The 14,615-nt window shown below is 32.3% G+C and overlaps 1 protein-coding gene across 1 annotated transcript; it reads right to left on the bottom strand.

Moving 5' to 3' along the window:
• Window positions 1–9,290: 9,290 nt before the first annotated feature.
• LOC111637913 lies at window positions 9,291–13,294 on the bottom strand. Its single transcript, XM_023383521.1, has 3 exons — window positions 13,201–13,294; window positions 12,533–13,135; window positions 9,291–12,455 (listed from the first exon to the last, which is right to left on the bottom strand). Exons 1-3 carry the CDS (start codon window positions 13,219–13,221, stop codon window positions 11,652–11,654), a joined length of 1,428 nt encoding a protein of 475 aa, XP_023239289.1. The 5' UTR covers window positions 13,222–13,294; the 3' UTR covers window positions 9,291–11,651.
• Between the last annotated feature and the right edge of the window lie 1,321 nt (window positions 13,295–14,615).

Here is a 14,615-nt window from a genome sequence, read left to right as displayed (position 1 = left end):
CCAATTGTCTATGTTAAAATTAAATACTGTATATCAAAGTTATAAGGAGTTGAACTATTAGAGTTACGATTTGGCTGTTGTTTGTGCAGGTGTGAGTGCATGCCACATCTTTTGTAAAATTGCAATTTCTGTATAAACAATAGCGTTTAAAGCGTAAAGAAAACAACAGGATTAGCCTACAATTTATCAAGATTTGTACAGTACATTTCGTATTGCGTTATATTTATAATTTGCATAATTTTTAAGTAATCATATATTATTTTTAATGTTTATGGAAATTGATTTCACATTAATGCAATGAATACACAAAGTACAATGTTGGTTAGGGGAATTTCAATATTAACCTTTTGCGATAATCAGAATAATTCATCACTAACGCATTTTTCTAAACTTGAACACGTAGGACATTGTGCAGAGTATTCAATAAAGCTGTATTCTTATGACATTTTAGGATATATAATTGGAAAGTATCGATAAAGTTATGACATTTTACAGTTCTTAAGTTACATATAAAGTTGTTGTGTGATTATGTAATGTATTCAGTTAATTTTTCTAAGGTTTTTTCTACTTTATATTTGATGAATAAATGAGCGATACCCAGAATTTTTGTATCAAAATATCAATTTTTTACCAGATATGTAAAATATTACATAGATCTTATCAATTGTATTAGTAAATGTTTTTGTATACATCCCAACTATTTGGCAGTAATCAAATTGAGAAAAAAAAAGTGTAAATAGTTGCCAATTTGTTTAATTAACAATAAAAAGAAACAATTTGTAACAAATGAACAAAATTTTAATACAAATTATATATAAAAATTTGTTTATCTTTCGAATACTTTTGGATGAAGAGCTGAAGTTATTGCAATTTATTTCATTAAAATAAAACGAAAACTATTTTGTGAAGTATCATATATATTTTGACAAACTAGATATAAAACTAAAATATTTAAGATTTATGCTAAAATAAAATATATTGAAACTGTTATCATTTCTTTTGTGTAGTGAATATAGTAACAAAGTTTATAAAAGTTTATTATCGAGCATTAAACATTTGTATTGTTATCCTCAATAGGTTAAAGATAAAGACTTTTGCAAATTGACTGATTAAAAATAGAACTTAAAAAAAAAACTGTTAGTATCCGAGGCGGTTGGCTTTATGCTCTGGAGTCCCGGGTTCGAATCCGGGAGAGCAATTCTCCAATACTTTCAATGGGATATCTGTCCCAGATATATGGAATCCCATCCTCTCACCACCAAACCGTCCTCATTAGGGGCCTGGCCAAACACGATGGGTACGATTAGAAAGACCTACCTAGTCGCTCGAAGCGGAAAGAGACGAAAAAAATACACTCGTATATTTAAGGTATTGTACTCTATTTTTCTGAATGAGCCAGACTAATTGATTAGCTATTGAAGTATCTAGCTAGATCGCACACTTTTTAGTTGGACTAACTCTTCTGAAATGGTGAAATTGAAATTCAGATGCTGTCGAATATATGTAGATGTAGAATTTATCGCCTCCTTTATCCTCTTATTAAGTATTGGTTAAAAATTAATTTTTTAATACAAATAAATATTAATGTAAGTTAAATATTAAAAATACTAACTATAAAAGTATTTGGGTAAATCCCCCATGCTCCTTTCAGAGTTCTGAGCGTACCCCCTACGAGCGCCTCTGCCCCCCATAAAATGACTTGGTACAGTATTTAATTTTGCCGGAGACGGAGTCGAGTGTTTTTTTTTTTACCGACTCCGCAGTTCTGATTCTAATTTTCGAAAAACAATTTCATATAACCAGGCTCTATCATAGGACTTGAACCTCAGTTTACAGAAGTCTCAAAAACATTTATTACAAATTCATTCCTTGTGTATTAAGGAAATATCTATGTTTTCCATCATAGGCCCTAATCATAGCTGTTATATTTTATTAATAAATATTACCGTTAAAGAGGTAAATTATTTATAAATTAAGAATCTTTTCTTATCAAATTATCAAAAATAATCTTTAAAAATAAGCTCACCATGAATTAAAATTATTTTCTGATGATAAATATCGTTAAGAGTATATTTTTAGGCCTATTTAATTTTAACTATAGGCTACATAGTAACAAATTATATGGATAGAATCGTCATTATCCTTTGTTAAAATGCTGTAAGAAAATTAAGATATTAATTATTAAGAAAGAAATTAGTAAAATTCTTTAAAATCTTATTACAAATTTCCTCGTTACTTTTTCCTAAATAAATTACATAATACGCAAAATCGCAAAGATTTCACAATTTTCGAAGATATATGATACGATAAACTAGTGAATTATGGAAGCCTAAAATGCTATGGACCATTCTGTCATAAGTAAATAAGTATTATCTTGTTACCTAGACGACAAGATAAGGAGAAATACATATAAAATCTCCGATATGACGTTAATCTCCGATTCAGATATATCTACTTCCTAACATCATATACGAACTGTAACGACTGAGACGATATCATAACGTATATGCAAAAATTTACGTAAAAACGATATCTTGATTGATTAGTTTAATTAAACATTTCTATGAATCTAATAGAATTAATTTAGCCTATATACAGTATATATTTGATCTGTTAGAATTGTAACGATTACAACTACATTATACCTATATAAAGTAAACTATGAATTAGCAATTTAATCCAATCTTTTGATTAAAAAAAATGCTTAATAATTGATTTTATGATTATCTTATCTAATAAATTGCTCTGGTATTCTATGTTAAGTATACTCTTAAACGGAAGTTCCAGTAGGCTCCTTTGGATCAATACATGGCCTTACATTTATGTGAGCCTCTCACAGTCTGACTGGACAAGATGCTGCTTTATATGAAGAAAAAGTTTCATTATGTCAAGGTGTCGATGCATACAAGGCAGCATCTTCGATCAAGACTTGTAGTCTAAAGTGGCATTATAAACTATTTGGTTTTGACGACAAACTACTACACTCTTTCACAAATGAAAGCTTACAAATCTTTAGAGGCCCATAACTATCTTACTAGTGGCTGGATTTCTCGTGACTTATGTGCGTGCTCTTTCATAACGCTTTTGATATGCAGTTAGGTTGTAGCTACTCTTATACTCGAAGTATAATGTTGGCTGGCACCCAGCTGCTGATGACTAATAAAATGAAGAAGGTTTTCCTTTGGGGTAAATAACTTTTTCAATAATATATTATTATTAAAAATAAGTTATTATAATGGTAAGTTATTATAATGGTATAAATAAGAATATGTCAGGAGCAACTTGAAGGTTATTATGTAATGATTAATTGTTACTAATGTAAAAAAAAATCATTGTAAAAAGTAACATCATAAAGAAATGTTAATGATACTAACCAAAATAACCTAACTTAGCTATTTATAAATGAACAACGGAAATAATTGGTTTATATCTTTAAAAATACACACAGCTTTATTTATGTAAATTAGACTGGAAAGAGGATTGATTCAAAATTCATTTCTAATTCTTCATTTGCTAAACGATTATCTTTACTTAACACTTTACTATTAACTCTACTGCATATTTATTACAAGCAGACACTAAGAAAACTAACTGAAAGATGAAAAATAAAGAACACAATCATTATCTATTCAAAATAAAATCTGCATTGTTAAAATATTTAACTTTATTTTGTCGGTATTTACAGAGGGATTTATGCAACCGGTTTGTACTGTACGCACTTTTTGGTACTCATGTAAAAGTTTATCTAATTATTTATTGATAACTAGTAATCAAACGTTATTGCTTACCTGAAATAAAATGGTTCTGAAAAACTCTTGTACAGTAGAGCCTCAAAAACTCGGCACTCGATAACTCGGCCATATCTTGGCAGGGCAAAAAAATCCTTAGTTAATTAATTTTCATTATAGACAGCTTTATAAAAGTATAAAAGCTCTCGTAAAGTATTTTTCTGAGGTCTGTACTGTACACAGTGTATTCATTAATTTTCATTTTCATGTAGTAAAGGCTCTATGCCTTCATAAAGGACCTACTTTTCCTTTGTTTAAGGGTATTTGGGCAGTTTATTCTCTGTTGTATTCTCAAGCAAACAATACATACAAGTACAATACAATATTTTCTGAGGAAACACGCATACTTATCCTTTTTTAACCCCATTCCCGATAACCCGGCATTTTCACAAACTCGGCCACCCTTCGGTCCACATTAGGCCGAGTTTTCGAGGCTCTACTTGTACTGATATTCACTCTATCCGTGTTGAAATTTTTCCGGTTAATTCTGGAGAGCCGTGCCAATTGCCTTCGTCATGAAAGCTCCTCGGTTTGGGGTCCTTGATGGCAAATAATGCCGGAAATTTTAAAAAATGACGTTCCTTTGTTCTCGAGTGAACTAACATTACACCCAATTACACAACAATTTACCATAGTGATATTAGCGACGAATAAACAACACAAGAACTCCAGCTAAAGCGCGCGTAAACACAAATAAAACGTAAACAACCACAAAGATGGCATCGAAAAATCGTCCATGATCGTAACGTAACTCGTGATGTCAACTTGAAACCTCTCTATATAATCCTTGAAAATTTTGACTTAACAATTCATTTTTATCCCAAATTGATATTTTAGTTAGTATTGTATTAATGATACATCTTTTTTTTAAACTCTTTCCGCCCTGTGGGTACTAAGTGGTCCTCTTTCATCAAGCCCATTATGGGTTCGGCCAGGCCCACAATGGGGCGGCCGGGTGAAGAGGGACGGGGCCGATATATCCGGTCAGACCACCCTCCCAAATATTCATGGGGATTTTTCGACCCCGGATTCCCTAGAGCGGTAGGCTGCTATCTTGACCGCTCGGACATCCGGCCTTGGTACAGTATATCTAGTAACAGTGAGAAACATGGGCATCTGCAGGAAATTTACCAGCGGAGACAAAGCTTGGAAACAAATAATTACATCAATATATTTTTATTTAATTTTTTGAGGTTTTTTCACACGTAGACTACAGTGGCATGCCGTGACATTTGATGATAGGGAAGCTGTGTTTCTGTAAGAAGCCGACTTCCTGGGGCAATCAGTTAATTGCGCGTCAGTGATGGTCTAGGGTCCGTCCATTCGTATCGTTTGTTCAAGAAGCCAATAAAAACTGTAGACCTCTCTAAATATATTTTTAATATCACAATTACATACTGAATCGCTAGACATGATATAAGGGCTAATATTACGAACAAATCAGTCCGGTAAGTAAAATTCCGGCTCTTTCATCAGGGTTTTATTTATATCCCCAATTCCCTAATCGTAGTAGCGTAGCGTAGGGGTAGGCGGTAAAATTACGTTTTAGGGGCGGAAAAATTTGACAATAAATAATAATAATATCTTGTAAGAATTTGAACCATTTTATTTCATATTTTCGTCCACGTACGACCGATTGAAATGAGCACGGAATAGTGTTACCATCCGACTCGCCGTCCGGGGATATCGTGCGTAACCTGTCGACTTTTTTTTTTTTTTGTTTGCTTGTACGATTCATTCGTACTCATATACACCTCCAATATCCAATAGGGCTAAGTCATCTAGATTACTTGTGTTGCTCCTACCCAAGTCTCCCTAGTCGCTAACTGTAACTGATTTAGAACCAGCATGCACTGCAAATTATTCATTGCAAAATGATATACGCATGCGTCAGGAACTTCTGTTCGAACAAACCTCACCTGCCGTCAGGATCGGCGATTTTAAAAAGGTGGCAACACTAGCACGGAATTTTTCATTACCTATTCTGTGACGAAACTGAATTTTAGTCTTTTAAATTGAGATACCTAAATAAGGGGGCGGCAAAATTTTCCTCCGCCCCGGGCGGCTGACACCCACGCTACGCCACTGCCTAATCGCTTAATTATTTAACTACTACTTAAGTAGAAATAAGTTGAAACCGGTTACTTTGTACTCTTTTTATAATATATTTTATAATATATTATATATTTGTACTATAAAATATTTGTAGTCTTTGGAAAAAAGTGGAAAGACAAATTTTTATGACAACGGATACATAAATCGAAAATTTAAGAATAATAAATTCTAGAGCTTTTTATGTACCTCGTGCATCACCCACATTCATTAAATTTAGTTGTAAATGATGCTACCAAAGTAACAGTTAATTTTTTAACATTGTACAAGAATTGTACACGTTTTTTTCTGCATCCCCTTAAAGATGGGACATACGAAATCGTAATATCACGGGTTTAACATTGAAATCCGTAAGTAATATAAAATCGGAGAGCGGAATAAAAATATCAAATATTTGAATGGAGTTTTTAAAACTCCTGTCAACTATACAGAACTATCATAAAAGCATACCAATAAATTCTTATCGATTGGGTTAAGTTATAAATCTACTCATGATTCACATAATCGAGCGAGGGCGGCCAACTATCTAGCAGGCAGGCGGCTAACAGCCCAAAACCGGTCCTGGATAGAATTGGAAGCGTTACGTGTGTAGCTTCCACCAGCTAAACCTGGTGAGGTTGGTGCTCTGTAAAGCGCATGCGCGAATCTGGCTATTTGGAAGCTGACAATACAGTCGACCCCCTATAACACGGGTTCCTATAGTTCGGATTCCTATATCACGGCGAAAAAATTGCGATAGTATTCGTACAAACATGCTAAAAAACTCCTATAATTCGGTAAAACGTCATCGCCGACTCGTGTTGCGACAGGATTGCACAAACCGTTGAGTTTAAACGAGCAGCGGACTTACCAAAAACCATTTATTATTTAACGTCCATAAAAATTATATTTATATTAATGATGTCTCTAAAGTTCAGCGAATTTTTCGCAAAAAAAATTAATTTATCAGGAAGCACGCGAGCGTCATTCGATGACAATCTCCACGACGAAAACAAGCTTAAGCAACGGCGTAGTCGAACGGTGCATACTCGGTAAGTAATCCTACAATTTTTTGTTTATAGCATAGTTTATATGGATTATTCTCAAAAAATTATACGTATTTTGGAAATGTTAAGTCGAATTAGTCTAGAATCGATTAATTTTATGGAAGAAACCTTTCAAACAGCCGTAGTCCGTAAACTGCATACGTGCCGGGCTGTGATTGGCTGGACTCCTAGAAGCTGGATTTATAAAAACAGGAACGTATCTACCGTGTTATGGTGGGGTCGACAGAGCGGCCAGATGGCCGAGCGGTCAAGATGGCAGCCTACCGCTCTGGGGGACCCGGGTTCGAATCCGAATGGTTCGAAAAATCCCCAGGCATTTTTCGGGGGGGTGGTCCGTTCGGATATGTCGGACCCCGTCCCTCACCACCCGGCAACCCCATTGTGGGCCTGGCCGAACCCATAATGGGCTTGCAAAAAGAGGCCCTCTTAGTGCCCACAGGGCGGAGAGTTAAAATAAAAGGGGGGTCGACTGTACAGCGCATCCACTCCGCCAGTAATATTCGAATATACAATAGCAATCTTACACATGTAGTATAGAAATTTGTAATAAGATACATAATGCGGTTATAATAAAATATTGTGAGATTATTTTCATATAATTAAAATTAATTTGTAGGGGAAGGTGGGGCAGGATGAGGACGTTAAGGTTTGAAAAGTCATAAGATGGCAACCACTTTAATGAGAACAATAATTTTTTATTCTCAGCAATTACAACATTTGGTAATATATAATACAAAATTTAATTTTTGAAAAACGTTTTTAAAAACAAGAAAATTTAATATTTTAAAATTATATGTAAATGCACCATCTTGCCCCATCCGTGGGGTAAGATGGGAACATTATTTTTATGTACAAGAAAAACAAATTAAAATGGTTAAACTGTCGTTTTCTTCGATATTGGCACAAGAACAATGTGCCCATTTATCACAGCGGCTACATTTATTATTTTCCGAATAAATAAATATAAAAGTTTTAACTTACTCGTATTTACTTTACCAGACGACACTGTCACTTCGCGCATGCTCACTTTCGCTATTTTGTACGCAGACGATATTTTTTTTTTTTTTTTTCGTGGAAAAAAATTTTTATTTCGATTGTTATCTTACATTGTTTTATTTCTTACGATTGTTTATTTCTTATTGTTTACGATTGTTTATTTCTTATTGTTTACGATTGTTTATTTCTTGTTAAGATAGTATTTAAATTTAAAAAATGTTTTCACAAATAAAATAAAACGTAAAAACATCTATACTAATATTATAAAGAGGTAATGTTTGTATGTAAGTTTGGATGCAGCAGGTAATCTCCAAAACTACTCATCCGATTTCAAAAATTTTTTCACCAATATTTAGAATGGAACTTCAGGGTGGACATAGGCTGTATATTATTCCGTTAAACATGGGGGACGGACAGTTCTTTACGGTAAGCCTTACGGGAAAGGCTTACCGTAAAGAACTCTGCTTCTATTTATACTATTTTAGATGCGGTTTTTTGCATTTTTGATTGCATTTTAATAGGGCACGTCAACAGAATGTACACTAAGAAGGGATTTTTCGATATTCCCCCGGGGGAGAGGGACAGAATTAAGGCTTACTGTGAAGAACTTCACTTCTATTATACTATTTTAGATGCGGTTTTTTGCGTTTTTCATTGCATTTTAATAGGGTACGTCAACAGAATGTATACTAAGAAAGGATTTTTCGATATCCCCCCGCGGGGGAGAGGGACAAGATTAAGGCTTACTGTGAAAAACTTGGCTTCTATTATACTATTTTAGATGCGGTTTTTTGCGTTTTTTGATTGCATTTTAATAGGGTACGTCAAGAGAATGTACACTAAGAAAAAATTTTTCGAAAAATTTTCCCCCACGGGGGAAGTGTTATACATTTATAATAGATACATTTTGAGCCACAACAAGGTGTGGCGGGGTCTGCTAGTAAATAATAAAGTAATACAGTATATACTGTACTGTATAAATTTATTACAGTTAGATATGATTTAAAAGTGGAATATTTCATTTTCTATAAAAAGATCATTTTTAAACTTATTATTTTATATATTCGAAAAAATGATATAGAATTATCAATGACAACGAATTTAAAACTAGTTCACTGCATTATATTGCAGTGCCTCTAGCCAGCAGAGTTGGCCAATTCATGGCCAACCTTGGGCAAGATGGGGTAGCCCATCTTGCATTTTTCATACTGACTGCAAACACGGGTCAACTTTATTTCAAAACTAAACAATTCCAGTCTTAAAGGTTACTTCAAATACCATAATATCTTCATCTAAAAGATAATGTAAAAGTTTACAATTATGCTTACTTTGTAGAAACTTTGCAGCGGGCGTAAAATTAAATGAAGTATTGCTGAAATATGGAAAACGTTTTTACTTCCAAACGAAGAGAGCGATTCGGACGTTCTCTCGTCCCATGATTCCTTTTGAGGTTGATATTTAGTTCCCTAAATAACAGCTAGATGAAAGCGCGTTAACCACGAATAAACAGACGTCCCCGTCTTACCCATGGCCCCATCTTGCATCACCTTCCCCTATTTATTTTTTAGAAAATACAAGGGAAGCGGCGCTTCCACCGCTTCCAATGACGGCACGCCACTGGTAGACTATAAAATACAGTATTACATTAAAATGTCCCAAGTTCGAGGATTAAGTAAGGTTACATATTTCATCAATTTTTACCATTGTAATTTGGGAAATAGTTCACTCGATTCCAGTAAGGGGAAAGTGCTCCATTTGCCTCTGCCAGATCTGCAGACATCAATGATAAGAAATATTGAGTACAATTAAGTATGATGCTTGGAATTTATAACGAACTAATGAGTTGTGCTCTCTCTCCAAGCAACTGATTCAAACACTATTGTTTATTGGATCTGTATGCGAAAATAACATAAAATGAGCTACACATGGAAATAGTATCTACGGGACTGTCCGTAAATGACTTCCTCACTAAAGGGGAAGAAGGGGTTGATCTTCAGTGGACGTCCAGTTTATTTCATTAAATTATACACAGTTTATGCATTTTATTACATTTATTTCACAAATTCTTGTATGCTTAATTTCTACTTTATCTGTCATTCGTAAAGTGATAAAGGTTTTAAAGGGAGTCGAGTTTTGTTGGACGTCCGAAGAGAGAAGGGGTTACGGAAACATGGACAAACTGGGACAAGAGGGGAAGGGGAGTAAAAATTTCAAGAAAAATGTGGACGTAATTTATGGACAACCCCTAACTGCCAAAAATTCTCTCTCTCTCTCTGTGATCCTCCCGATAAACGACACGTCCTGCACACTAAATACATATCTTCTAATGTCGCTACTTTAATTCTTATTGAAAATGTAAAATTTGATGTATAGATCCAATAAACTAATAATCTAGATTTATGATTAGTGTGGTTTCGATTCTAATACATGATGTCTTTGGAATCTAAAAAAAGATCTTCGCGTAAGATCTGTTCAAAATCGTTTTCTACACCAGGAAGGTTGAATTGCTAATTGTCATTCCCTTCCTCTAAATTACAACTTATATTAAGCTTAATAAACATCCTTTAATTATAGAAGGAAACACCAGTAACTTATGAGATCAATTAAACGAAAACATCAATCGAAACTCTCTAAGTTGAGATCGAACGACTCAAATCAAAGAAGTACGTGTATGAACTGAAATCATCATTAGCAATTAGGCCTGGTTCAAGTGTCAGCGCAACATCAATTGCATTTCAAGATTTTACTAAACCCTCATGAAAATGCCAACTTCAGTATTTCTCGGTTTTTCTAAATTTCATCAGTCTTCAAGAACATGTTATAGAACGAAGAAGGTAACAAATGATACAGACCACCCCATATCAAGACCCTTATATCTCTTCTAACTTCAAACACGAATGCTGAAACAGAAATGATGTTTGCAAATAATGTGAGCCTAACCACTGACACATTCAATCTGAATTTAAGGTCTTAAGTCCTTACGTACGTCTATAATAGAATTTATTAATTTGTGTAGAAGGGTTTGGCTATTGAGTACTGGGTAGCTGGTCAGCCTGTAAGTCTGCATACATACAGTATATTCAATATTAAACTATCGACAGGACAGTATGCAGTTTTGCAGTAATCGGACATTCGGGTGCGTAAATTTTTGTTAGTGAGTGTTAATTTATCAGAAGAATGGCTATGATAAAATAATCATCCCTCACCACGTGGGATCCGAATTCGAATATAATCTGAACCCTCAATAATTTGCATTCCTCCTTCAAACTGATCGACCATCGCAAGTGTTGCCTACCGATGATGGTAATGTTCATAATGTGCTTGTACTGTACCTTGCAAACAAAAATGAAAATAAAATAAAATTGGTATATTATAAAATCAATGGTGTTTTCTGCATTGCGTCGTCCTGCTGTAATTCTTACTGATTTTACATTTTTATTATTTAATTCGGAAGACCATAAAGAAATTCAATTGAAATGAATTTTTTTAACATTTAACGAATCATATAAAATTTTTTTTTTGAAAATTTCAAGTTGTTTGTTTAACTGCAGTGTTCATTCTAAGAGAATTATTCTTATTTTTAAATATCGTTATATTTATTTGATAAATAAACTGAATAATCAATTTCTTCATTCCATTGGTGCGCCAAAAACGAAAAATTCTTATTTATAAATAGTCCATCGTTTCTTAATTTCGTTTTATTGAATGATTATTTAAGTCGATTCATTTGAATCCTGGCTACTTCTTTACAATATGACGGAAGTTTTACATACACAGAAGCATGATTTTCGGGTTGTTTTTTTATTTCGACAATGCCATTTTCTACGCAGAAACTATCCAATGGGATTTCAATTTTCTCTATTGTATAATCATCGTTTGTTGATTGATTATTCAGTATCGAATTATTTGTCCTTTCTTGTACTGAACTGCCAAGATCGATCTGACCGAAACTTTCTTTGAAATTAGAAACCATTTCTTTCGATTTTTTCTCTACTTTGCCTACGTTTACAAAGTTTTCTATCTTTTCGACGATATTTTCGAAAGTGTTTTTGACTCTTAATGGATTCAAATCTGATAAATGATGTAGTTTTTCAATTTTAGATATTTGTTTATTTGTACAATGAGAAATGAATCGATCATCCATATATTGTCTGAAATCATCTCTTAGGATACTATCTTTTAACTCAAAATATATATTACGATTTGTATCCGATTTATTTGGATTTAAACTAGATTCTTCAGTCAATTTACTTTCTTTTTCATTGTGAAAACATTCTATTTCGTATTTTTGAGTACGAAGTAAATTAATTAAAATATCCTTTACGGTCTGATCCAACCGCTGGCGAATCAATTCGTTATTTTCCATGAACGAAAACATTTTATTTATACTGTCGTGTTCATCTTTCTTACATCCTTTAAACACTTCTGTTTTGATATTAACTAAATATTCTTGTAATTGCCTCTTCAGAAGTCTTAATTGATCATTTTCGAGTGTCTCTCGAGGATTTTCATTCTGCAAGATTAAAATTATTAATTCACGACGATATAAGGATGAAAATTAAAAAAAATAATAATAAATTTATTTACTACCGAAGTAACGAAATTTTCGGCAATTCTATTATCATCTCCTGAAATATTTTTCGATGCTTTTAACATTGAAGTTTTATCAGAGCTTTTTACTAAAGACTTCTGTTTTCCTTTCGTACATTTGCCACTAGCTTTAGTGAAAATATGAACATGTTCATCTATTGTTTGTTTATGGCAGGAAGTGTGATCCACGAATTCGTTTTTACACGATTTCTCCTCATTTAATGAACTTGAACCAAAAAAGCCATTTATTAAATCCGACTGAAAATTCATATTAGAATTAATTCTGTCTTTTTCTTTTTTCATTACACTCGACGTCTGAGGATATTTAGTCATTTGTGTTGAACAATTTGACCTGTTCATTCTGCCAAAGTCTGAATCATATATGATATTTTCTAGATGTTCAATGCTAGCTGTATATGTAATAGCTTCCCAATCTTTTTCATAGTTAACTGTTTTACCACTTCTGTTTTCATAAAAACTGTTCGAGTTCGCGCTACCCTGAGTCAGTTTTCTAGAAAATAACCGTGAATCGCCATAATTATAACGCTGTTTAATTTCAAAACGAACAGTACCATTATCGTGAGAAATTTCTTTGGAAACTATCTAAAATAATAATAAATAATGGGTTATGCATTCTCTACAAGCATTATTTTAACATAAATTATTACTTTTTTTCCATTAGAAATCATACTAAAAATTTAAACTATGAAATTAATAATCGCTGTAATACAATAAACGGCATTATTAAACCTACAATACTATATATAACAATAGTTAATTTTAAAAATTTCTACAAAATAAAAATAATTTGCTGTATAAACTTGTTTTAACTTTTATAATAATTTTCCTACTTCAAAAAATTTTTGAAAAATTTTTTTTTATTAAATCAATAAAATGTACATTCTTTGTACATTTTTTTTGTACAACTCTGTACTATATTTTTGTGGCTATACATTCTTTGTACAAAGTTTAATTTGAATTTTATTTAAAAACAAATTTAGTACAATTTTAAAGTTCTATAAGTATAAAAACAAGTTTTCAGAATAAATAATTTCAATTCTTTTTCTTCATTATACACTAATTTTTCAATTAATTACACTAATATAAGCAAGTACAATACAATAATGATGATTTTTTTCAAATTATAACAAACAATCCTTTTCATGATAATCTCTGAAAAACTAATGAATAATTATGATTAACTGATTCTGAATAATAAACTTACTGTTAAACTGCACAAATACAATAATATTCAGTGATAGTAAAATATTTTTTTATTTGAAATGTTTATTTTTGGAAATTTTTAGGCTGTACATATTTGGCATATGGCTAATTTGGTAGTGTGAAGTTTATTGACAACTGCATGGTTACTATTCACTTTTGGATTCTGTAATGGATGTGGACTAATGACGATTAAAATAAAAATTTGACCCGTACCATTCAAATAATTTTGTGCTTTTTTTTTTATTATATATCCCCTAATCTTCCTTTGGCTATTAAAATTTAACACTAAGAATTCTTTAAACTGTCTTTTTGGATTTTTCAAGCAAGAAAAAAATTATATGCTTCAATTTCAATTATATAAAATTAAATTACTTACATTAGCAAACCAGTATACATATATACATATTTTATTACATATAGAATATATCTTTCCCAATAATTAATATACAATTGAGCTCTCTCTTATTATGTATAGTAACAGATCAGAATAAGTACAGTTGTTCAAATGTCGTATTTTTGTTATTGTCAAGTAATAAAAATGGAAAGAAATTTAGTGGTTAAGCATCATGCAGTTAAAAACCACTATTGCCTTTTCATATATATATATATATATTATATATTTATTTATTTATTTGTGTGTTCCACCTTTTTTATCAATGAAATTGAATATTTTACTCTATAAAATACATTTTATTTCAAGAAGAATGTCCAAAAATAATTCCAAAAGGAATGAAATACATATACTGTATTTTCACGGAATGACTGGCAAGTTGCATATAACTGAGTTAGACCAACATGCTGGAAACCCCAGAGTTACTAGCATGCCTGTTAAACTGCAACTAAAAAATAAAATTAATCA

Source organism: Centruroides sculpturatus, unplaced genomic scaffold, assembly GCF_000671375.1.
Source record: "Centruroides sculpturatus isolate CEXI.00-Female unplaced genomic scaffold, Cexi_2.0 scaffold1089, whole genome shotgun sequence".
Classification (NCBI taxonomy): Eukaryota; Metazoa; Arthropoda; class Arachnida; order Scorpiones; family Buthidae; genus Centruroides; species Centruroides sculpturatus.
The sequence above is the reverse complement of the archived record's forward strand: the minus strand, read 5'-3'. Positions and strand labels throughout refer to the sequence as shown.